Raw genomic sequence first — 26,782 nt, forward strand, 5'->3', positions numbered from 1 at the left:
GAAGAAGACTAATGTACTTGAGGGAGGATGCCCTGCTTCTGTGCTAATCGAGCAGACCCTTCTTCTTACCAGCCTGGGAACCAGCCCTCTACTTTTGGGTGCTGCCTGCAAATAGACACTAGCAGACTCACAGATGAACACTGTGCTATATCAGCCTTATTCAACTGGCAGCCTAAGTTATGTTGGCTGCTTCTCGAGATGCAACCCTCTGCCCACAGATGGGAGAGTGCTGAGTGCCCGTCATAACTTGCAGATCCTGAAACCAGACTGGGCAAAAATTGACAGATTTTTGCGTCAAACTAGAAAACTGCCAAACTTTTAACGTCTTAGATCATAGTTATATGTTGTCTGGAGCGTATGTAAGCAAAAGTGTTTTGTTGAGCTCAGCGCAGCAGTAGTAGGATGAAGTTTAGTGGTTTATGTTATACAGCAGGTCAGGGTAGATCACACAAGATCCCTTCTGACCTTATACAGTAGTGACCTAAAAGCAGACAGACATTGCTAACGCTCAGAGTAGGGAAAGATGTTTAGTATCGCATGATGTTCTGAGAAAGTCTATGTTTATACAATATTAGTATAGACAAACAATAGGCAGTGAGCTAGTCTGCCAAGTCCACCTGTTCCTTTTCCTACAAATTACCTGTACAGTTTAAAATACAGAGCTGCTACTATAATTTTTACCTGTAAGCACATTTTTCCCACAATTTCAACAACTCCTTGAGATCGTCTTACATTCTTTACATTAGGAATCATTTGAATTGGTTCACGTATCAGGGCCAGCTGACTTTCTTTTATACATAGACCTACACATTTTAAATGCTGTAACAGCAAGTACAGTATATATGTACAGGAATCTGTTTTAAAAATAGCATCTTCCCTTCATCTGTGCAGTTCTTATTGTAAAAGAGGTTTGATTAAGTTTTGAATCAACTCAGAGGAATTTTGCTGTTTACAATTTGAATCAATTTAAGTGCAGTCTACTACAAAAACAACTGAAAAGCAATGGAGAGGAGGCTGCTAGTACTAGAGTATAGACGCTGTCAAGTTTGAAGCAAAACAGTGAGCAATTTTTCAGAACCACAAAAACAAAGATCCATGCTCTACTAAAATATCTGTTGTGGTCTGCTAATAGGTTGTACCACTATTACCATTTTTGTAAATTTCCAAAGCTGTTATTTCCTTTTTAGGAGAAAGGGAAAAAAGGATTTGGATCACCGCAAATTTTGTAATGCTTATAGTATGTGCCCTAACACTTTCCATTTAACATGTAAGTGCAGTGTAGAAGCTGAACAAATAAAATTTCAATTTGGAGGAATGGAAGTTTTCAGATGAAAAAATAATAAGCACCTACAGCCTTCAGAATCTGGAACTGAATTGTTTTTAGTGGAACACATTTGATATGAGTCAGCCTTAAGTAATATTTTCAAAATGCTGCAGGACTTCACAAAAATATTTATCTAATTATTACTGGAAATTTAAGCCAATATCATATTCTTGTTTATTCACTATATATAGGCTAACAAGCTATATATTAATAGTTCAGAGATATGGAAAACATCTTGCATAAACACTACACTATCTCTTAATTAAGTGGCTTGCTGTATGGTGCCCATGGAATAGCCTTTTCCCTTAAGGTAAATTTATTTATCTGCTGCAGGTAGCCGATTCAAATGAACTAACTTTCTTTTCATCTTGAGAGTAATATTTAATTTAAATCATGAGTGATCAGTGTGAAACCTCATTACTCATTTTATTTGGCAGTGTGAATAGATCCACAAGGACTTTTTCTGGGGCTATACACTCCTATTACCCATATATCCTACTCTTAATTTTAGGTACTCAAAACTCCTTGTTCTTGGGGTACACATCTGGGTACCAGATGTGTACAAAGGTTTAAGACTAAAAGGAAGAAGTTGGTTTAGATAATATTTATTAGGTTTTAGTAACTTGAGTCTTTTGGGAACAAGGGGTTTAAAAGCGAACAGATTAGAAGGAGTTTCCATTTATGCAGAAGAGGGTAGAAGTTATAAAGAGGATAGTTTTACAGGAAAGAAAAAGCAGAAAAGATATCACTGTAACTAAACAATATTTGAAAACTACATCTCACCCACTGTGAAGTGATATGTTTGCAGTGAGCTCTGTTTTGAGATTCTTTCTCTGCAACCTGCCAGAATTCTTGGCCATCTCCATCCATGAAAATATGAATTAACAAGAATGGAGATTTGAGTTAAGAAAAGGAATATTTCTGTTCATGTATCACAAGCTGAAGAAAACTAGATGAGAATAGGTTTTGATCACATTTCCCATTAAAGAAAAATTAATATATAAGGAATAAGAAAGTTAATTTTGGAGACAACAAACTGAGAAGGTTTAATTAGGAGCATAGTTGATGTAAAGGTGAAATATCAATATATCCTGATATCAGATATGAAGCATATTCATAACTTGTTTTCAATGTAGGTGTTTTACGTGAAATTACACATTGTTTTGTGTGTTCCTTGGAAACTGGCTAGACTATGTTCACATGCTATTTAATGACTTCTGAGAGCTACCAACACACACACCACCACCACCACCACTCACCGCCCCAAAACCACAAATTAGGGCCAGAAAGAAGAAATGACATATCCATTTTCCCACCCTTTGCTCTTTAAGAATCCGTATCTCTATTTGCTGGGCTTTAGTCCCTACCTGCTCTCCCAAACAGAGTTTTATAAGGTAGGTGCTTCATGAGTCACAATAGTAAGATTAGGAAAGCATACAAAATGATGCTGAAGGAAAAGTATTAAATAAGAGAGTAGAGAGATGACAAAAATCTTATTAAATAAAAGGGAAAATATATTGTTTTATATCTTATCTTTGGAAGGCATGTGATTCTTCATCTTGACTGTGCAATGTATGTAGCTAATTCAAAACAGTCAGCAAAATGGGAACTATATGAATGGAAAAATCTCAGCTGAACTTCATGTGACCCAAGTTTTTACCATATGTTAATTGCAAAATATCATCATGTTTGTTTAATAAGATTTCTCTACAAGTTATGCAGATATGCATGCTTTGTTTTTCTACTAAAAGAATGAGGAAAAAGATGTATACTGGACCTACAGAAATCAATGTAATAACTGGTGAACAAATATAACTGTGCCAAAATCATGTTAAGCCTGTGCTATCCTGTATTTGCAGTCAGTGTTCAATTCTATTTGTACTGCAAAGGTAAAACTACATCTACTACTGAAAGAACAAAATATGTAATAATTTATTATAATATCAAGCTTGTCCTTCAAAACAAATTAATCCTTCAAAACAAATCAATCCTTCAAAACACAATCAGTGCCTTTCCCATGAATTTTAAAATTCTCTTTACAAACATCATGCTCCATTGCTCATCTTGCTGTACCTTCTTCCACAGAGCAAACTTTGGTATTCCCTTACAGGACATCTCTTTCTGTGTTCAAATTCTTTTCTTTATTCCAGTTATCTTTTGTTGAATGCTCCTCCTCGTTGCATCATTTGCAGTCAAGGCTACAGTTTAGGCTTCCATTGGTCAGATGAAACTAACAAAGTAATTTTCAGATAAGTATCATACTGTGCATGAGAAACTCCATCTGCTCTCTGTCCACATGCAGAAAAACAGCAGCTTTGTCCACTTCTACATTTCTAGTTCTGATACACTTCTTCACCAATTTAACTTAACTCACTATCATAATCCCACTGCTTGACATCATTGACTTCTTTGCATCATTGAAATACTAATGTAGTTATGGTCTGTCATCAGCATCTGTTTCCTAACATGTAAATGGTTCTTCCATGCCAGGGGGACAGGAATGATGGATATCAGAACATCGAAAGTGTAACATTCACTCCCTATGGGCTGCCCTGGCCCTTGGCACTCTGTTTTGACCAAATTGGTTGCTAATTCTAGTATTGCAAAAACGCAGAGGTCTGTAATCATTTGACGTCTTTCCTGTTCTCAATGAAGGGCACTGAATTATGCCAGGCCTTTCCCTGATCCCAGTAACCATCAATGGCGTGGAGGCCCAGTTGTGTCAGCAGCAGATTTTGGGGAAGTCCACATCCAGGCTCTTCCTCTTCAGGAAGCTGCTAGGGTTCGTCAGTCCAGCCACATCCTATACCATGGCTTTTCATAAAGATAGCCAGTTGGTAACAGACAAGAAGCTTGGTCTGTATGCACAACAATTACAGTTAAATACAATTAATCACACAAGACACTTTAAAATAGCTTGTGCAAGCTTTCTATATGCAAATTTCATATTTGTCCCCATCTAACTTCATAAGAAAGAACTTACTTCCCATAAAAAAGGAAGACATGCACCATTTGGAGATAAGGGAAGGTTCTTATGGAAACATTAAGAACCACTTTAAACAGTTACTGTCTTAGTGCATTACTTTTTGGCATCGCCTGGTGAAAATAACGTCTCATCCAAGCCTTAAGAAGCATTCTTGAACTACATCCATGGAATAAGAAACAGACAACGTAAAGCTGAGTAGTTCCAGATTCTGAAAAGCAAGAGAAAGCTTTAAGTGCAAAAATGAACAAATGTATAAAGTGAGTTTACAGTAACTGCTGAAAAACCATTCCTGGGATGTGTTTTTATTAAACAAACATGCATTCAATCACCAAAGAAAATCTCCAGACCAAATAAATTCCAGTGCTTTGCAGAAGACCCTTTGAACTCGGTATTTAATGTTGTGGAAAGGGTTATAATTCAAAGATAATCCTGCATCTTTGGTTCTGATCCTTAAGCTTAAACTTCTATTAAGGATATTTTACTGCAGACATAAGATAGTTAAAGAAAAAGGCAGAAAAATGAATGAGTCACTTGGCTGAAGAAACTCAGCAGCATTGAGGTCTGAGTGCTATTTGTTAGCTCATGTCTACCAGTATAAAGTAAGTTAGAAAACAAAAGTCTGTTTGTAATTTGTTTTACAATCTGAAATGTTTTCTCTCTAAAATAATAATAATAAAAAAATCTTTGTATAAGGCTATGGCTAGTGGTCTAAACTTTCTCAGGTTTGTGAAGCACTGATCGTTCTCTCATCCCACAGGAATAACAGATGGGTTGTCCTTTTACAAAATATGGTATCCACCTGCACTTCATTAGAGAGCTGCATTTTTGTACATGCCACACCACAAGATCACCATGATGACATAGCAGCTTCAGAGAACAGCGTGACTAGGGCTTTTTTTTTTTTTTTTTTTTTTTCTCTTGTAACAGAGAGGATCTGGCAGACTTTTACCTCCTGACACTGTTTACAGCATATATTGGTTGATACAGTCCCTTATTGCATCTGCTCTGGGAATTAAGGAAAGCAGCTTCAAGGCAGTAAGGTAAGTGCTGCTGCATGTTTTAAGCCTAATGTTCAGCTATTTAAATGTAGCTGTAATGGGAACGTGAAAACATGTCAGGATAAGTTTGCCAATTTGTAAATTGAACACAAATCAACAGTTGCTTAGTGGATTTGCTTTCTCAGTTTCCTTAAAACAACCACACATATTTTGTGCATCAGGATTGCACTTTTTTACAGTCTGTTTTACTGTACTTCAAAAAAAGAGTTGATGTACAGTACAAAGAAATTTTTAAGAGTACTCACTGCTTACTTACTCATTCATAATCTAATAGTAAGAGCTCCACAGCTTCCATTTCTTAAATCATTTTCTTCATTTTACAGAAAGATAAGGTATCCTGATATTTAAATAATTAATCAACGAAACAATGAGAGGAAAATTAAAGACTATTTTGAATATTTTGAAATACTGAGTTAATTTTAAAGCACATTTTAAATATGATATTGAAACTTTAAAAAATTATATCTTTTGCACACTGTGTGAGATGTTATGCTGCAGAATTAAGGTATATTTCATTTAAGACTGATTGAATGATAAACTTATTTTGTTTCACAACAACTTTAGAATTAAGGTAGTATAGACTAGCCCCAAAAGAGTTTGAATAGTTTGTCTACTCTACTGTAGTAAGCATTTTTCCAAAATCATGGATTTGCTATTTAGTATGTTTTGGCAAGTTGCCTGAGCAACTTTGCAAATATTTTCACAGGTTTTTTACAAGATAACTGATTAGAACATAAAGACACAATTAGTTCTAACATGCTTCTGTTATAAGATAAACGTCTAAGAATGTATTCTGATTTTATCTTTTGGATTCATACAGATCAGTGCAAGAAACAAGCATGTGTACATGATCTATTTACCTTTTACATGTCTGACAGACGAACGTTTAGATACGTGAATGAGAAATCCATGGATAAAGCAAGTTAATTACACAACATATGTACTTTACTGTTCTATGTCACATACATGCTTGTATGCCCTTACACTGCAGAATTGTCATCTAAATTTTAAAATGTTGCTGATAAAATACTTCAGAACACTTGTAATATAACTTTTTAAATTACTTCCAGGGTTCTTCAGAGCAGTTAAACAGTGTATATTATTTAAAAGAACTGTCAGTCTATGATATCAATCATAAAATTTTGCATTACAAATATAAGTTGAAACTAGAACAATAGAATTTGAATTTAAAATGGGATGTTTATGCTACTTCATCAGTAAGACTATAAAATAATACAAATGTGTAAAAATGCCACTGTAAGGCCAAAGAGTGTAATCCAGTAAGGCACTCTGTCTTATACTTTGAATACAGAAGCAGTTAGTCTCCTATCATTAATGTTTAGTACCTAAATAGGACCAGATTTTCAGCTGAATTGTGTCACTGTAGTGTCTTTGCATTCAAAGGAGCTGTACCTATTTATACCAGAAGGGGACTGAAGGTTGAGTTTGCATGTTCTCATGCAGTAATGAAGAACAGACAAAGAAAATTACATTGAGAACTCATATTTCAGTGATTGCTCTATCCTATGGTTTGTAGTTAGGTAAATGTAATGGGACTGACATTATGGAAAAAATATGCAATTTTCCTCCTTATTCAGGGGACAGCAGCTTAATATCTAGCAGAGGGACTTTTTGGGTGACTGGCTGGAGATAATTTGAAAACATTTTTTAAAAATCTTCATGCTGTACTGCATTAGATCGATAGGCCCTGCCTAGAGGTACTTTAGTAGAGCTTATTAGCTAAATAGAATGTGATGTGGCTTTTATCAAGTCAATAAAACCAAGGAAATTTAGAATTAGGGAAGACTTTCTAGCTATGACCCTGCATTTTAACACTATGTACTAATCAATATCAGTAACAAGACTAACTTTGCTGGAAGATTTCCCAGACCTGAGATCAATGTATGGTGGTCTGTTTACAGGTTTCACATACTTTCTGAAGTTACCTGACAACAAGAAGGTTCTAAGGACTTTCTTAGTTGTCTCACTCTCTGAACAGTAGTTGAGTATACCAAGCCTTGTCTTTTACTGGTGCAAATCAAAGTGAGCTCACTGACTTCACAGAATCACATAATCACAGAATGATATGGGGTTGGAAGGGACCTCTGGAGATCATCTAGTCCAACTCCCCCTCCAAAGCGATGTGTTAGACCCACTTTTCCAGCACAACAACTATCTTGGTAGTAATAAATAAGAGAAAGATACTAATATTGACAGATTAGACTCTTGTGGAGTATCTGATGAGAACGGTATGCCTTTAAAAAGTAGGGTAAGACAACTCATTGGATCACAGCAAAACATCCCCAAGGACACTGAGTGTCCTTTTACCCTATGTGAACTGGAAGACCATATATGTGAAGCCAGTGCTGTATTGATTTAGAATGGTCATACAATGTAATCAATGCATTTATTCTTAGATATAGAATTTGCAAGAATATTTGCACTATCTGAAATTCAGTCATTTCAGATCCACTGTAGATCCATTTAGATAGAGTATACTCATGCACACATACGCAGTGCTGGTTATTTGACATGTCCAGGAGAACATGCTGTATATTTCTATTAGTTTGTTCTTTAGGTGCATATGAAATTTAGTGGATCATGCTTCACTGGACATGATCCATGGGAAGAAATTTCAGGCTACAGGCTTCTTAACAACACACTATACAGCAGATCATTACCCTCAGTTTGTAACTTCCCTGGCTCTTTCAAACTTAAGTCAAATTGCCACATGAGGCAATTCAGTATATCAGGAATGCTTGATAGAATTTAAATGGTAGAACTGCCCTCTGAACATGGTCTTCAGCAAAACTGAAAACTCTTGTGTGCCAAGTTTAAAAAACTTGGACCTTATCATCGTTCTTGCGACTTAATGAATGAATGAAGGAGGATATAAAGAGTACTTTACTTACAATAGCAGAATGGCCTGCAAATTTGCATTACAAAGACTATAACAAGACAGGAAGCCTCAACTTGTAACAGTAACAATGTAATAACAATCTAATGTGTTTTTTTTCTTAATTTATAGCTTTAAACAGGAAGTCTAGATTAATTAGTTTTTAATTATAATCTTTATGTAGTAAAAATTTCAAATATTGATGAAAGAGAGAAAAAATAAAGATAACTTTTTTATTCCCTTTCACCATACAGGGACAAGACACATTGCAAAGATGACTTTAAACTCCCTACCAGTCTTTCTGTTATTGATTAGTGGCATTTTTTGCCAATATGACTATGGTCCTGCAGAAGATTATGGTTATGATCCTTTTGGGCCATCCTCAGCAGTCTGTGCCCCAGAATGTAATTGTCCTTTGAGCTACCCTACTGCCATGTATTGTGACAATCTTAAACTGAAAACCATTCCGATTGTACCAAGTGGAATAAAATACCTTTATCTTCGAAACAATATGATTGAGGGCATTGAAGAGAACACGTTTGATAATGTAACAGACCTACAATGGCTAATCCTTGATCACAACCATTTGGAAAATTCAAAAATTAAGGGAAGAGTCTTCTCTAAACTAAAGCATCTGAAGAAACTTCACATTAACTACAACAATTTGACTGAAGCTGTTGGACCACTCCCCAAAACTCTGGATGACCTGCAGTTAAGTCACAACAAGATCACAAAAGTCAATCCCAGTGCATTTGAGGGGCTGGTGAATCTGACAGTCATTCACCTCCAGAACAACCAGCTGAAAGCAGATTCTATTTCTGGGGCTTTTAAAGGCCTGAATTCACTTTTGTATCTTGACTTAAGCTTCAATCGACTTACAAAGCTGCCATCAGGACTGCCTCACTCCTTACTCATGCTGTATTTTGATAATAACCAGATCTCCAATGTTCCCGATGAGTACTTCCAAGGTTTTAAAGCCCTGCAATATTTACGTTTATCCCACAATAAATTAACAGATTCTGGAATACCAGGCAATGTCTTCAATATCACATCACTGGTTGAGTTGGATCTCTCCTTCAATCAGTTGAAAAGCATTCCAACCGTCAGTGAGAACCTCGAAAACTTCTACCTCCAAGTCAACAAAATCAACAGTGAGTTAAATTTGCATATTTTCAATATTATTTACCATGGTCTGGACACTGATGGTGAACGCAAGTGTCTGAAAGTGTAGATCAACCAGTAGGAAGAAATGGTACTGGTTAGCGCACTGACATTTTTCTGACTGTTGTCCACATCAGTGTTAAAAGACAGATATTTATCTGATAGCTACTCAACCTTAAAGACAGAAGTTTCTGTTTTCATACTAATGTGGGTACTATTGGCCAAATTCTCATGTCATGTAAATTGGAGCAACTCCAATGGAGTTGACTTATACAATTGAAAAAAAACATTGAAAAAACAGGGGGAAAAGTTTAATCTGTGTGGGACTTCAGTTAGCAAAAAGAGACAGACCTCAGCTGAGGATCTGACTATGGTATGTGTAACCTTTCAGAAGGCTGGTAGTGCAAGTGCTGGAGGAAGGAGTGTCGTGGTTTGAGAGAGGGAGAAGAGATTCATAAGGTATCAGGCACAAAGCACAGTGAAAAGGATACAACAAAGTACCTGTTTTTTTCTCTTTCCTCCCTTCTCTCATGCAGTATCCCTCCAAACCCATCTTGAAGTCCAAAGACTCGCCCCTGCTGTTTCTTCTTCTCATTTCCATTTCCCATATCATATGATCAGGTGGCAAGCTTGTCTCCATTCAAGCATGATTTGAAAAAATGTTCTTTCTGAAGTCAATAAATGTCACACCTTGGATGAGATCATGGAGATTTCTACAGAGACAGGACTTTTGTGAGGCTGTCCTAACCCTGGGGTGGGAAGTAAGTGCTGGAGAGCTGTAGAGGCCTCACAATTACATCAGAATCTCTCCAGTCGCACCTCTGTCAGTGGTGATCCCTGATGGGGGGGCAGATCTGTCAAACATAACAGTGTTTCTTCAGGAGGACTTACACCACCTTGCTAGCTGGCATAAAGTAAACCATAAAACCCTCTCTTCTGTTTGCCTGCTTGTAACCATCAGGGGTCTAGGTTATCAGTGTTAACTATTCCATACGTAGCTAATTCCGTACAGACGTAGCCTTTAAAGCCAAATATTTTAGTGCTGATTTTACCAGGCAGAGAGCAAGCCCTTTTGAAATGTTTTGTATTTCCTATGCTTCACATTTTCCTCAATGTTATGATTTTTTTTTTAACTATTACATCTCAGTTCCTCATTTTGATAAGGGAAAATAACAAGATAATGCTTCCTGAGTCACCACATACAGTGACCTGTAGAACTCTGGCAGATACTCTCCATCTCCTTAAAGACCTAGCAATGATGAAGTTCAATTTCTCATGAGATATATGAGGCAATTTTCCTTGCTTAGAATGGTTGTTCTAAGCCTTCTTCAAGATACCCAGGTACTGAGTTTGCCTTTCACTCACATTTCCAAGGACTTTTGAGCAATGGAGACAACAATTAATTTTGCAATGAAAGCTGTATTTCCAGGGTACCAGTTAGCAGCAGAGGGGGATGGTATGAGGAGTGGGTGTACACCAGCTACTGCTGCACTGTCATTGCTATCGCTACACTCCCTGATAAAGAGTCCCTCCCCATCTCTCTTGTAGGCCTCCTTCCTAGGAGAGGAGACGATTGTTCCTGATTTTATTTTTTTGTTCCCCATATTCCAAATATTCAGGTAGTTTGTTGGAATATCAGAATTTCTTATGGCGACTGATACTTTCAGTGAGAAACTAATTGTTCAGATGAAAATCCAATTTTCATCCAATCCTTCTTATTCTCTCAGTGTCTGGCTCATGAAGGAATTCTGTGTTGGGGAAATATGAATGCCACACTAGTGGCAAAGTTCCAGGTACACTTCCTCTGAACCTGAATATTATGAATTCAGGAAGATATTTTAACACCTGCAACACTAATAAGTGTAATAAAGGAAGAAGTAAGCTATTGACATATTTTATGCAACAGTGCTCTAGTCTCACTGATTGCAGTTCCTGTACAGATCATACAGATAACAAAATATCAAGTGCATTCACAAGATCCACTTATCTTTTTTTCTGCTACTGGAGACTGCTATTAGAAAACAAACTTTTTTGTTATACTTCTAACAACTGACAATTATATGAACTGTATAAAATATAACACCCAAATGCAAACAGTGCGCACCAAATCTTGGAGCCAAATCCCACCCAAGTCCATGACAGAGTCCTTTTGATTACTGTGAGTACTAGATCTGCATCTACTTCCAAAGGGGTTTCAGTCTTATAAATAGTCAGCACAACTGAGTATGTTGGTAACAAAGATAAATTTTGTGATTTACGTGCATGAAGTTTACATCCTTTGAGTAGTTAAGCATCAACCCAACTAGTATAAGCATACCTTTTTTTGCAGCCAAATGTTAGTATTTGTGCTCAAAAGTAACAGTATGGAAAAAACAAATAAGTAAATTTAGAAAGTTTTTAAACAAAAATATAGTTACTGTGTTGTTCCTGAATTACAAGAAAATGGAAAAAAAGAATCTATATTGGAGGTCATGTTTATTTTAGTCTTTACAAATTATACCCAAACTATCTGCAGGAACTGTAAATAATTAGCTAATGGTATAGACTGTAGGCCAAGCAAATGAGTTCAAAGTCTCAGCAAATTATGTTTTCATTCAGCAAAATTCCACACAGACCTAATCCAATAAATGTCTCTGCGATTATATGGTCCTAACTATTTGGTCCAGAAGAATTATCAGTTCAGTTCAGCTGGTACAACCTGAATCGGAAGAGTATCAGAATCAGGCTGCAGGCTTAAAATTACACTATATTGCAATATGGACTGCCCAATAAATGTGCCATTAAGAATGCATTTTATCTCTCACCCTTCTAAAAGAAGGCTGTAGAATATACAAAGTCTAGGAAATTGTTATGATTTGCTTTAATCAAATTGGTGATCAAGATCTAACGTTTCAAATGCATTTCCTTAATCCCTACTCAACTTATTTTGTGAAAGATACACAAATCTTCACCCATTCTTCAACATCATATCTCTGGGTCCAAAAAATTGCCTAAGCTCTCATGTTTTAAAGAGCTGCCTGTATGATGAGCGTACATTTATAGTTAATTTACAGAAGCCATGTTTCATTAGTGATAGCACCTTATTGTAATACCAGTTCTGAAAGAATCCAATTGAAGTTAAAGTGGAGGTATGAAAGATATTTCCTCCAGTTCCTTTAGTACTACAAAATGATAAATATCATCACATTTTCTTAGATGAGTTAAATAGTCACACAGAAAAGAGATATAAGGTAGTGTTTTCAAAAGTCCATGAATGACCTGATTGGTAGTTAAAATGGCATCTGATTTTAAGAACACTACCTTGATTTCTCGGAAATTATGAGAGCTAGTTCTTTGCTACACAAAAGCAACTGAAGACATGAAATTTGTCTGCATACTGGTGAACAGGTTCATTGAAGGAGTCCCTTTAAAATATTTTCTGTGTGAATTCGGTTGATGTCAATGGCCCATAGAAGAAGAAACCTCTCAGACTGTTTCTTTAGTAGTGATGGAGCTTTTCAACAGACTAATCCTCTGTCTGACTTAAAGGAAACACAGGTGAGAATGCAGGACCCTGTTTGCAGAATTACAGAGTGTGGTATGAAGGGGACATCACATTTATTCACTCACATTCTCTCTTGAGGATAGATTCATGACAGAAGTGTATAATATATATATGTGTGTGCTTATGTATACCAAGCACAGAACTTCTCTGCTTCGTGTAGTTTCTAGCTTACAGTTAATACTACTCGTAAGATACATGACAGAGTTTTCCATTCAAGACTTGTCCGGTGTTATGTGAACCGAACAATACTTCAAACGAATAGAGACTAGAATAGAATACCATGATATATAAATTACAATATAAATATTTTTATAAGTATTTTTTACATTTATACTCACCTAATTGTGCTGTTCTGGAAAGATTCAACTATACAATTTAAATGTAAAACTCCTCCCCAGTCCCAGTCCCAAATTTCATTTTGAAACTGGTAAACCAAAATGACACATCCAAAACAATATTTGATGCAGACACCCATCGGACTTCCTGTTCTTAAAATTAAGGCCATATCATGGTTTCAATTTCTCCAGAAACTTCCTTCAGTATCTTATGTATCATGGTTTTACCCTTCCATCATAATGTAACCAGCATGATTGATTCCTGCCTCTGCACCTTCCGTTTTAGTGGAGATTATTTTTTTTTCCTTCTTTCCAAATGCCAGATTAGATCTCTATATAAAATCTGAAGTCTTAGAAATCAAATGGGTACTGGGAGCACATATCGCTTGAAAAACTCAGTCTTGAAATTCTGAACCTCTCACAAGTGATGGAAAGAACCTCTCTTAATACAAGCCCCTCAAGTTCCAGTAAACTCATGGGGAATTATACTAGTGGACATTCAAAATATTGAAAAATAGTAAAATTATTTAAAGGTCAAAATTTCCAAATGAAATGTAAAAAGCAGAAAAATAATGGGTTTGTCCTATTTGTCTTAATTCTTCATGCTTTCTCTCATTCATGTTCCCTTTGTTTCAGAGTTCCCATTGAGCAGCTTCTGTAAGGTTGTTGGGCCAACAACCTATTCCAAGATCACACATTTGCGCCTGGATGGAAACAATCTCACTCGGGCTGATCTGCCACAGGAGATGTACAACTGCCTTCGGGTGGCTGCTGAGGTTTCACTGGAGTGAGATACCTGGGAGCATCCAGTTCCTTTTTAGGGGCAGTAGCTACAGGAATTACACCATGATAGCTCTTTAAAATTAGGATATGCCTTTAAAAAGTGTCAATCTGCATATTATCCATTCTGTTTGTTAATATTTAGCATGGACTTACAACCTTAAGGAAACGTGCATATTTTTACAAACGGTTGTATTTAGAAAGCACAAGAATGACCAAATGTGGTTCAAAACGTGCTCATCTGACTAGGTAAATTGATGAAAAGCATTCAACTTCAGAGAAATCTATGTCTATGCCAGCTGGTACCAGATTTACATGAAAGTCAGGTGGGTTTCATCAGGCTGCTGAGCAGTATGGGCTAGCCTGTGTAAATACAAGATTCCTCTCCAACCAATCCAACTTTCTTAATTATTCATGCATTTTTCATATTGCTGTCAATTACAGAGGAAAAAAATGATTTAACAATCTAAGAACAATTTAAAATGTATGAAAATATATTTTCAGAGCCCATTACATTATTAAATTAATGGAATATGTGAAAGATAACAGGGAAACAAACATTTTTCAGGTTAAAAAGTTGCTTACTCTTCTTTTTGTCATACTTTCATTTTAACTTTCATGGTAAGATTTTTATCCATTGCTGGTATAATTTTTATTTCAAAATAAGTCATATATATAAGTATTTTTATTCAATTACTTGCATGCTACTTTTAACCAGATTATAGAAAATAAAAAATAGCAAATAATATTTTTGTGTCCATATCATTGTCAACTATGTTTCAGTCTTTTATAAATGGAAAAAAAACCTTTCAGGTCAAGACAAGATAATCTAAGCTATTCTATTATTATTAAAATTTATTGTAAGGTTAAATAAACTGTTTTCTCTACTTCCAAGTTTCAATATGTTTGTAAACATATAATTTAACATACCCCACTGCATTTGTGTTGGCCATTAAGTTGATGCCTTATGGAGTTCGCAGTATGGGAGTCACAGCGCTATGAAATAGCGCAAATTAATTTCTGAGCATTGTCAAAAGAACAATGAAATCTCTCAGAAGCCACAGACAATCAGTAAAATGCAGCCCTAGCTACTGAAGAGAGAGAGATGGTAGTATATTCTATCTGGGAATGCATAGTCCAAATATTGTCAGCATCCTGGAACACACACTGAAATAAATGTGCTAGTAACTGAGAGACATAAATGACTTGCTTGCAAACACAGATCATCCCACGGGTACAATTTGCTTTTCAACCACTAGACTATTAAACACTCAAACAGAAACTCTTCTAGCTCCTACAGCAAAAGCAGAAACTATCACCTCTTAAAAAAAACACCAAACAAAACCCACACCAAACTGTTTAGTCGGCACATTGCCAATTCCAGATGTTCAGAATCAATACACAATTGACAAAGAAACCTGGTTCTAAAACAAAAAGAGAGATGCAGGAGACAATAGAAATATTTCCCTCCTCATTTTTTGTCATTTTGGAATTCATAAGTGTCATTGCTTTTTTTATCAACATACAGGAAAGACTGAAAGTAATCTTTTTTACAAGTAAGCTAGACCTTTCATAGAAGAATAAAGTCTATAGCTGGTTCTTTCTGAATACACCAGTGTGGGAATCACTATGGAATAGCACCTAGGCATTATAACATAGGAGAAGAAGAAAGAAGTGCATGCAAAAACCTCCCCAAAATAGAAAAAGATATGGGAAACAACATTCAACGATTTCCAGAGAGATTTTAACTCAACTGTCCCCTTCACAGGAAAATACACTAAACATTGAGACCTCTAGAGCACAAACTGTTACTGAGATGTGTCACCACATAGCTATGATGTAATAAACAGGTCAGAAACATTTTCTTCTTTTCAGTTTGTTTCGGCAAATCAGTGATCTTTATGAAAAATGAAACAGTGTGAACAGTGAGACTGAGAACAGTCTGTCTCAAGACAGATTAAAACCTGTTGCCTTCTCCTTTCCAGGCTATGCCAAGTCACTTCTCTTAGCCTCTCTGAATATACCATATGCCGTAGTCCCATGATTTATTGCAGTTTGCTGCTGCCTAAAAGAGCGCTATCGAAAAAAGGGTCAGATTCAGAGGTGCACAATGAATGGAAAATAAGGCAAAGGAAAAATTCCATGAAGAGAAATTCAGGTTGGATATACAAACAAATTCTTCACAATGAGCATATAAAACACTGACACAGATTGCTTAAGGAGGCTGCTCACTCTCCTTCCTTGGTGATTTTCAGAACTTGCATGGACAGTGCCCTGAGGAACTGATCTGGCTTTGAAGTTAGCCTTATTTTAGGAAGGAAGTTGAACTAAATGACCTTCAGATGTTCCTTCAAACTTATTTATGATTTTGTGAATCTGTGGTTCTAAGAATACTAATAATCAAAGGGGGACAATAGCAATTTTAATAGCCATCTCTACAGCTGAAGAGTTTTGCATTAAGTTCACATGGAAAATTTATTGTTTCAGGTTCCAGTCCATAATTCAGATTCCCATGATACTAACAAAATCATAACTCAGCTAACATTGGATATAGATTCCATAGGTAAAGACTGTGGAAACTTTCTTTTCATGCCCAGATGTCTGCAGCTGGCTTGTGCAAATCTGCTTCCATTTGACACTTGTGAGCAATTCAGTGCTGGTAGTGAAGTCAGAGATCCATCCCATCTAACTCTTCCATGTGGGACAGAACTGGCAAACATGCTTAGATGTCTACACTAAATAAAGGAAACAGCTTATGAGCTGCCATCCCAGCAGACAGAGTGCTCATGGAGGACATTCTGGTTCTGAACTTTCTCACAAATTTAGATATTGGATAAAAGACTCTTAGTCTGCAAGAAAATAAATTCATTGTAGCCTATATAGCTTTCATGGATAAAACCCTCTAAAATCTTTTCTACTTAGTGTGAACAGCTCAACATTAATTAGTACAGAGAAAGAAAAGGAGTGCTACTCTGTACTTCGGGACACTCACCCTGAATGTAGCAATTTCAGGTTCAAATGCTTGGGCAAATTATCACTTCATTATGCAAAACAAAACAGCCTTAAAAGAAGAGGCTGAAGCACTTTCAATCACATTATACTCCGCAGCTTTGAGAAAAAGTTGTGGTTGTGGTTAGTCAGGAAATAATTGTGTCCATATCCCTGCATGCTGGAACCACAGGAAGGATCCCACCAGTCCTCTCTGAGAGGTAACCTGCCTGAAGTGCCCAACTCAAAGGACGTCAGAGGGGTGACTGAATTGCCCAAGGCTGTGTTCACTGAATCACATAAACACTTTTCCCTGAAGATTTCAGTTTGGATACTTTAATTTATCCTCAGTTTGATGGCTTTTGTGGACCCTTAAGATTCTAGCTGTTTGTTTGGGGTTGGATTTTTTTTTTTGTTTGTATCTGTATCTCTCCATCAATGTATATAAGGCATATAATCAGGAGCTGAGGTTTTCAGTGAGCAGCAGCATATCTGAAAAATTACATATTGTTACTCCTTGGTGTCACAAACTACGATTCTACATGTTTTTTGGGGGAGTTATCTTTCTTTTCAGAATTTGAAATCTGCAGATTAGAAAACATGGCATTTATAACAAGTCTTGATTACATGAATAATTATTGTTTAAGTTTAATTCCCCTTACTCAATACCTCTGTGGTACTGCATAGCTTTTTATTCTGAAATTGTTAAAGAAAAGCAGAAAAAAAAAAAAAGTCTTAATTAGAAGGCAGTGAAGAAACGAGACAAATACATGAAAGGAGAAATGTTATTTATAGTCCAGATGACAGTGTGGAAACACAGAGATTGGGTCAAATGCACATGTCTTCTGAACAAGAGGAAAGGTTTATTTTGGAAAAGTTCTACTGTTCTGGAAAAAGAGGGCAAATCAAATCCACCTCACAAAGAAAGATATAAGGGATCATTTTTTACTCCCACCAAGAAAGCAATCTTGAAGACCAGTGTCTAAATCCATTGTTATGAGTTGTTTAAAAATATTTTAAAATATTCATGAAAAAAATTCCACATAGTTTAAAATGGTTTCTAAGTGCTGCCTACACCTTCTGTGAGATCCGGTTGTAACAGTTAAACCACCATAAGGTCATTCTGATTAGCATACAGGCCATGTTTTTATAGTGGCAGAGAGATCCCTGCTATAGTATCTCACCAGCAGAAGTGGGAAAAATGATCCAAATGTCTTCTCAGAATCAAATCCTGCAAGTGTTTTTTTCTTTTGTTCCCCAAGGGACAGGCGTGAATGTTGGCGAGAGAAAGCCAACTGTCTGGGATATCAGTGTGAACTGTAGCACATTTCTTTGCCAGAAGACATAACTAGCCACTTAATAATACAGAATTTGCTGACTTTAGGCTTCTGTCCTTCATCAGAAATGCAAAAGGTCACACATCTTGTAGCTCTTGAGGAGCTGCTTGCTAGGTGCACCTCTGATCATAACTGCACTGCCTGCAAGACAGGTAATATTCATTTTCTTAACAAGCACATGAACTCCTTGCTGGGGTTGATGCACCAGCACTCAACAGAGAAAGATACTACTCTATCACTGACCTGGAGAGCTTCCATGCCAAGAGTTCCATGCTACTATGGAGGTTGCTGACCCTGTTATCTTTCCTACTGCAGCTCAATCAGCTCCCGTATTGCTCAGTTAGCACAAGGGCTTAAAGCTACCAATGTGATTGAGTTAATATGTAGCTTTTGGACCTGCTAAGAGAATGGGCTTTTAGATCTAACTATAAGGGCAGTTATGCTGTGCAAAAGAGCATTTTTGTCTTTGTTTCTTGTCCCCAAATGTGGGGTAAATCCTGCAAGACAGCAGTGTTATCTGGTCAACCTGACTAGAGCACATTCCCAGAATTGGAAACACACTTTGGAATACATTGAATAATATCTGTAAAAATATATTTCTATTGAAGTTAATGGTTTTATTGAAACATGCATAAGACTTCAGACAGAAGTACTGGAAGTCTTCAGAAATTTCATACCCTATAAACCAATTTAATAATAAGCTGTCCTCAAGATAAACAAGGCCAAGCACTGTCTTTCAAAATTCCTGTTTTCATCAACTTTCCAGTATCTCATCATGTGCATCTGCTGTCCATCTTACTCTGTTGACTGATTTTCAAACTAGATAAACAAATGTTTCCTGTACTTCACATTTAGACTTCAGCACTGCAGTCATTTTTCTGCCAATAAAATAAACAGTAAGACTAATAAGTTCTCAAAATTATGTGCAACGTTGCATTGATTTCAAAAAGAATTTGTGATTCCATATGTAAAAATGAGATGGTTTTACTCAGGTTCCTAAGGCTGGGTAAGAAAAGTTATCCCCTGCAGTGTTTTCATTCTCATTGTAGATTCAAAAAGCTGACAGAGAAATTGTTTCTAATGAAAAAGACAGCCCTGATTTGAGGTGTATATTATATACAGAATGCAGAAACGAACTAGGCATTTACCTCTGGGATTCACAGCAGCCACCATGATGAGCGGAGAATCATCTAAGATAAGAGTAGGCGATGCTGGAGCACAACCCTATTTAGGGCCTCCAGAGTGCTGCATGGTACTTGGATAACGACGGATGCATGAATTCTCCCTGGAGCTGGGTTCCAGATTTGTCTTTAAAGAAGAAGGTGGTGTCAGTTGGCACCAAAGTGCTGGGTGTTGAGGACTTTATAGTATAAAGACTTAGTTTCAACATGTTCCATCTGAAAGGATTATTAGTGACTGGAGTATTCATGGTAAGGGAGATTCTAGCTTCAAGTCAGGAGTCTGGAAGAAAACTTGAGCGCCTTGGGAAATGTCAACTCTCAAAAATTACAACAGTGTAAGAAAAAGAAAAAGAGTTACACATTCTAATGTTTAATTTCAGTATTTTTCCAAGAGTATCTGCATTAAAAATTAGATCAAGAAATACTACAATTAACAGAAAATAAAATAAGGGCTAAGTTTTCATATAGCTTTTGCCATTTGGTTTTTCTTTTTAAATATTAAAAAAGCACCTGAACCTTGAATTTCTCATCTGGCAGAATCAGTATAGCAGGGCTTTATTAGAAGAGGACTAAAATATTTTTTTTCATTAAGTTGTGGGAGTACTCTTTTATGAAACCCTTGTTATTTATTTTAGAGGACAAATATTTCTATAAGTCTAAGCTTCTCGGAATTCATCATCCTATTGTGGGAATGTAAAATAATGTCAAATTCAAGTATTTTTAGCTTTCAACAGAACAAAATAAGAGAACGGAACCAACACTAATATCTCACGGCCTGTTTTCACTATCTTTATGCTATCTTAGAATATGTAATTCATGATGGTTTACTTTTCAAAACTGCAGATTTACAGAATGAGCATTGAATGATTAATTAATGTTTTAATTTACCATTTGTACCCTGGAAAATATTAATCATCTAAATAGCTACATGCAGGCCCAAAAACTCAATGTATGTGTGTAATTGATAAATGCATCTTACACATTTAATTTAAGGTACATTTAGCATATATAGTTGTACATCTTGTACTGTAAAACCAGGTCCCTGGGTAGGAGAGATTTGTTTTAGTGTTAAAATTGTTGAAAGCATTAAAACAAATTAAGGTGAAAGATTGACAGCCACATTTACATAGTAGGTAAACTAAACCTATCTAGCCAAGACAAATACAAGATCTTGGCATTGTGTCATGGAACCTTTATGGTATCACTGTGGTTAAGAGCCCAAAATAGAGAGAGAAAGGGGACAGCCAAAAAATTCCTTAATGAAGCGTATTCAGGAGAGTACTATATTTCCCGTAAAAGCTGAGCCCTTTTCCCTAGTTGTTCGGTTCTGAATTGTGTTGCTCTGCAAGGATCTTTTTAAGCCGAGCTACTCAGTTCTCACTGTGTTTTTTACAAGGGAGTGAAGATGTGCAGAAAGTAAACTGCTAGAATTTTGTTTCTGGACTTTTAGAATAGGATCTCATCTTCCTAAATCCTATATAAATAAGGGGTCAGGTGACATTTATATTTCACAAATTAAGCCAGCCCAACTATTTGCCAGGATTCCTTTAAACAATGTCTCCTAATCTAACCTGAAAGCTCCCCAGGTAAGCTCCCTATGCTTTAGCTGCCTGCGTATACACAGAAATGCCTATTTAAATAAGAGATGCAATTTCTCCCACTGAGAGGTCTAGGCAGGCAATTCTAGGCTTCTACAGGAGGTGCAGAGTTCCTGCCCCTAAGTCTGTTTCATGCTTGGTTTTTTTTTCACCAGGAATGATGTAGAGTAAAATGCATCCCTAGAAGCAGGGTGTGGAACATCTGTGCTGGCCTCTTTGATCCGTCTGCAGTGTCCCTTGGGCTAGCCTGAAGGGCTCACTCATCTGCTTTATTTTAGATTCTTTGGTCTTGCCGAGCTTTTGTGGTTCCTTTTTAAAAAGAGTAGCAGATACTACTTATAGGGATATATCACTGTCTATTGATCAGGGAACTGTTTGGAAATAGAAGCTTTTTCTTTCTGTCTCAAAGCTTCCTACTCTCTATTACAAGCAGCAACGCAAAAAACAGACAGAGATCACCACTACATGCCAATCTTCAGAAGTGGAAGAGGCAGACTGAACCCTGAGTAAATGTAAATACCTGCCTGCCTTAAGCGGTCTGCATGGCTGTCTGGACCTACCAGTAGAGTATGTGGTGTAGGGTACATAAACTGGACTTCTCTTCAGGTTTTGAAGCATCACCTTTTCTCTAGTCATCATGACGGGAATTTAAGAGCGTGTTTCAGATAAATGGGTTGTTCTTTGGAGCAAGACACCTAGCATTTTAGTAAAGTAGCATCCGAATTAGGCGCACTGGATTGCAGCCTTTGCTAAATGAAGCAATCCACAGGGCTAGTGAATTAGCTCTGCTCGCAGTATACTCCTGGGTTTGCTGGTGATGAACTATACACATGCTTGATGTTTAACAGACCTTGCTTCGTATTAAAACTGAGACATATGGCAGCCATTACTGAAAGAAAGCAACACATTTTTTCACTGTCAGCAGCTCCAATGCTGAAACAGAACAACAGCTCTTGCAACACTCCCAGTTGTCTGTACCTTCTCCCAATTGGTCTTTGTAGTCTTTTTAGCCCTTCTATTCTTTCTTAAGCTTGTGGACTGTTCTAGTCTCAAGCATGTACATCACTGCTCAAGAGATGCTACCACCCTCTGTGGTTGTTGGTGCTCTCCAAGAAATCCTTGGGACTTCTTCTCGCTTGAGATATCTTCCTCAAATTAGAACACTCCCAGCAGTATCTTTTAAAAGGTCTCCAATTCACAATTAATAAATAGTGGGCATTCTTTGTATTTTTACTGTAATAATTTTTCCACTTCCTTTTATTGTCATGCCAATATCTTGCATACTGTTACTTTTGGGGAGATTGTTCATGATCTCAGGAACAGTCTGCATTTCACAAAGTGAAATCAAAAGCTTCACAATTTAAAAATTACTTCATTAAGACAAAATTCTTAGCCCCAACTTACTGAAAATAAGGCTCTGGAAAGTGTCTCAGGTTGGATACTCAGAGCAAAAAGTCTCCCAAACCATTAGTCATTTTTGAAAATCTTGGCCATGATCTTTTATTAGTCTGTAAAACTTTATCACCATATATTGCACCCTTTAAATAATAAATAGTAACACCAGATGATGGAGAACTGAACAAAACAAGTGCATGCTGGAGAATATGTGTGTAATCTTCAAGGTTTCATGGAAAGCAGGCCTTTCTGCAAAGTCTGCTTAAGTACCCAAGCAATCACTTGTTCCTACAGTCATCACACACTTTCCTTCTGATTTTGAGGACATTTCTTATTTTTTTCTGCTCTTCATTTTCATCAGAAGAAATGGAAATTCATGTTATTGAGAAAGTCTTAGCAAATATTCTTGCTGTTTTCTTCTCCAAGTGCAGAACTGCTTCTTTGAATGGAATGACAATGGAAGTGTTTGATAAGGATCAAATACCTGGCCTCCAAATCCACAAAGGGCAGACTGTGACATGCCTCTTCCTTGCTGAGCAGTAGTTCACACAAATAGTCCCACTGCCTGTCACAAGGTAACCACCAAGGCCCTCTGCCAGTGACTTCTGTGAAATCATAATGAACATCTGTGCATGATTAGCAGGTTAAAGGGTAAATTCAGACCCCCATGAAACATAAGATAAATCAATCTTTCTTTTTTTGTTAAACGTGCAACATCTGGCAACTTGCAATTTAGTGTGTCACAATGGATATCTGCCACCAGGACTCACTATTTTAAATCCTTCAGTATAACATTCATGAAGGCCTCAGGTCGTTTTTTAATGGTAAACAGACCTCAGTGTCTCCATATTCTCTCTACACGCTCTGTGAAGCTTCAACACAAATGCAAGCCAGTTTTACATTGTGGTCTCTGGCTTTTACAAGAATCATAGATTCTTGCACTTCTCATGGTGAAGCCTCCTTAAATCACTCACAGCAGAACACACAACTACTTTAACCTTCATCCAGATGTGCCCCTGCATCTCCCCACCTCTCTTCTGTGGACTCCAGCTGACAAGGCTCCTTGTCATTAATAGGTGGTACCATGTCTGTTTTTCTAGAGGTCAAAGGAAACGCATTAAGGCCTAGGTGTTTAAAGTAAGTAACATTCATAATGGAAAGGTTAATACATTACATCTGATTATTGTGCTTATAATTAGTACATCTGCTTAAAGTGAGAACTTTTATTTTTAGGTATAGATGTAAATTAATTTTGCCTAATTTAAACTTCTGAAATATTCAGCTTGGTATGCATGAAGGAGTCAATTTTAAGCTTGGCTTATAAGAAAGCTCTAATAGTCTCTAAGAGATGTTGAAGTGTCTGGAGTTCTGGCAGAGTGAACCACTTAAGCACTTTTTTTTTTTTTAAGGACATACTTAAGCCATGTAAAAATTACAGGTAGTAATGTTGTATTTTTTCCTAAACAAAAAACAAGGTAGTACAACCATATATTATGAAAAAAAAAAAAAATTATGTTTAACATTAGCCTTGCTGAAATCAGTGGAAGGTGAGCATATACTTAAGGGTTGCTTTCCTTTTTTGGATTTCTTATCTTTTTGTCTACTTCTAAACTTCTTTTGAGACTTTCTTAGTTTAGGAAGAAAAGTATTAAACATTATGAATTAAGTTGTTGGATGTTTTATTGTTAAAATAAATTAGATAAAACGGAATTAAAATTATTATATAAATAATTTTTAAAACTAATATAAACTCATAAAAGGTACCAGGATATATTTTATGTTTTCAGTATCTTCATTAGCTTTTCCCTTAAAATACTTATGCCATTGTTCTGGTTTTAAACGTGGCTAGTTTTCCTTATATTGTTACTTTAAGTTTGGACTAAAAAAGAAACAAAAAGTCTTCCAAAATACTTAATGTGAGAAATATGTGTCTATGTCTTGGATAGCAAGTTAGCTGGAAAGAGTTTACTTTAGATCAATGATAAAACAAGATAATTAATTGGTGCCTTGGTAATTAAAGCCAGACCTCACTGCAGGAGGCACTGGAGAGTATGATAACTTCATAGAAATATATGTAAATTTCTCTCTGAACAAAAAGGAAAAGGTATGGTTTAATCTTTAAATAAATGAAAATATGTTATTAAAAAATTCTTAGTAAATGCTTTTGCTATCTTCTCCTAATCAAGAATTATGTCTTTAAATGGCATGGCAGCATCTGCATTTAATGAAAATCAAATAAAATATTTCCGTAGAAACAGATGGCACTGTTTTTAATTCTTTGTGGCCAGTTCCGGTATTATGAGAATGAATTATGATGTAAGAGAGCTTTGCATCTAAAGTACCTTCTGACAAAAATTTTGAAAAAAGATACATTTTGTGTTACCTGTGTCATCTAGACCAGTTCCTCTCATCTGCTAAAATGTAAAAATCAAATGCCTTCAGCTCTGTGGCTACTCGATATTAAAGTCAGGATTTCCTGTATTTTCCTGCCTAGGTGCTGAGGTGCCTTAGTTATTTTAGGGGTTAAAAGCTGTAGCCACTGATGCGTATATATTAGGCTGTATTCATAGAACACGGCTTGTAGCCTGACTCAAGCTATTACAGTCTAACAACAGTGACCAATAGAAAGAGAAGAAGATCCAAGAAGGCTGAGGTAAGTCCAAACTCTGAAGCAATGTCAAATTAGGAACAATAGCTTATAAGGTGCGTATGGTAATACATCTGGGAATACTAGCATGTACTTCAAGTTTTATATGTTATTAATTCTTAGGAGAACAGGAAGCAAACACAGTGGTTAGCAGCCAAAGGCTGTGAATTTACAGAGATTTCTAGCTGGCTTCAGATAGCTCCAGGAGTTTGACTAACAAGGTAAATTACTTTATATTTCTTTCTAAAACTGTTATTAAGGTTATGAATGTTTACACAGTGAGAAGGTGCCATTTCACTGTGTAAATTAGAGATGCTATTCTTTAGAAATATTTTATTTTTCCTTTTTTGGAATGCTTCCAGATAGCAGTTTCTGAGGCTGGAAGATCTGTAGGATACTGCACTTGTTACTTCTAATAACAATGTTGAAAACTATTAAATGACTACATATCATATACAGCGACTTAACTGAGCTCTTAACCTTACTGGTGCACTAACCCTATGAGAGGATTTACTTTTTATTTAAATATTATTTTTGCCAAAACTAACGTCCTAATTTTGACCAGAATTTTCACCTCTCAGTCCCTTGCCTCTGCATTACAAAATGGTTGCTAATTTTCATCAGAAAACAAGCAAGTGATAACAGGGTTTGTGAAACACTGTTTTTGTGCTACACAAATATTTCCTTTTGGACTAAATTGTCAGTAATGATTTTGTTCATTGTTTAATGGTAGTAGAGGCTAAACAAAGCAAATAAGTAGGCAAAATAGATGCAAGATGCATAAGTGTATATGATATAATTTGATCAGGACTTACTTTTTGTGTCATTTAGATCAGGCATGTGTTTTGGCTGTTTGCTTTCGAGAAGGAAATTCATAACTTTGGATATGAGAGGGTGAATGAAGGAGGGGAGTGGATTACTCAAACGTATCCCTTTAAGCTTTTTAAGAACATGCCCAACAAACAGCTGTTAAAACACTCTTTGATCTTTCACTTTTATGTGTTGAGAAAAGACCCTGGATAATCTGATCCAGATGCCATTATAACTTAAGAGAGAGGAAAAACAGAAAAGAGGGTATGATTAATTTTAAAAGGAGGAATGTTGAGTACAATAGTATTTATATCATCATGGTATTGATAGCTTTACTGAAGATGGTACATTATATAATGTAGTTTATAGGTCTGTACAGGAAAACTTAAATAAATTTATAAGAAGCATGGATTTAATGTCGGAAAACTGATCTGTGTTTTCAGGTTCTTTGAAATGACACTTGCATGAACATCAGTTAAACTGGTCTTTAAACTGGTAAATGTGGAGTCTAAGTTGAATCAGGAAAATGTTCTTCAACATATAGCACTGAATTGTTTATACAATTTACATTACTGCTCAGTTTTTCTTTAACATGACATAGGTAATATCACAGGAGACAGAATTTGGCTGCTCATAAAGGAAATATTATTTTCTATGCAATATTGCTTTGTTAATCTAGTATACTGTTAGAGAATTCTGTTGAGAGCGAGCTAATTGTTTTTCTCCCCTTCCAAGGCAGAAA

General features: G+C 36.3%; 1 protein-coding gene across 1 annotated transcript; it reads left to right on the forward strand.

The window, feature by feature from the left end:
* The first annotated feature begins 8,538 nt into the window (after positions 1-8,538).
* Positions 8,539-14,970, forward strand: LUM (lumican). The gene is made up of 2 exons (XM_074168823.1): positions 8,539-9,415; positions 13,941-14,970. The coding sequence occupies exons 1-2, from the start codon at positions 8,539-8,541 to the stop codon at positions 14,093-14,095; spliced, it is 1,032 nt and encodes a 343-aa protein (XP_074024924.1). The 3' UTR covers positions 14,096-14,970.
* The last annotated feature ends 11,812 nt before the right edge of the window (positions 14,971-26,782 follow it).

Source organism: Numenius arquata, chromosome 2 (genome assembly GCF_964106895.1).
Source record: "Numenius arquata chromosome 2, bNumArq3.hap1.1, whole genome shotgun sequence".
Lineage (NCBI taxonomy): Eukaryota > Metazoa > Chordata > Aves > Charadriiformes > Scolopacidae > Numenius > Numenius arquata.

Bases quoted from the DNA above. Each gene is read 5' to 3' on its own strand.
- LUM (XM_074168823.1), top strand. From the start codon at position 8,539: ATGACTTTAAACTCCCTACCAGTCTTTCTGTTATTGATTAGTGGCATT. The intron at 9,416-13,940 runs GTGAGTTAAATT...CCTTTGTTTCAG, and splicing joins CCAAGTCAACAAAATCAACA to AGTTCCCATTGAGCAGCTTC.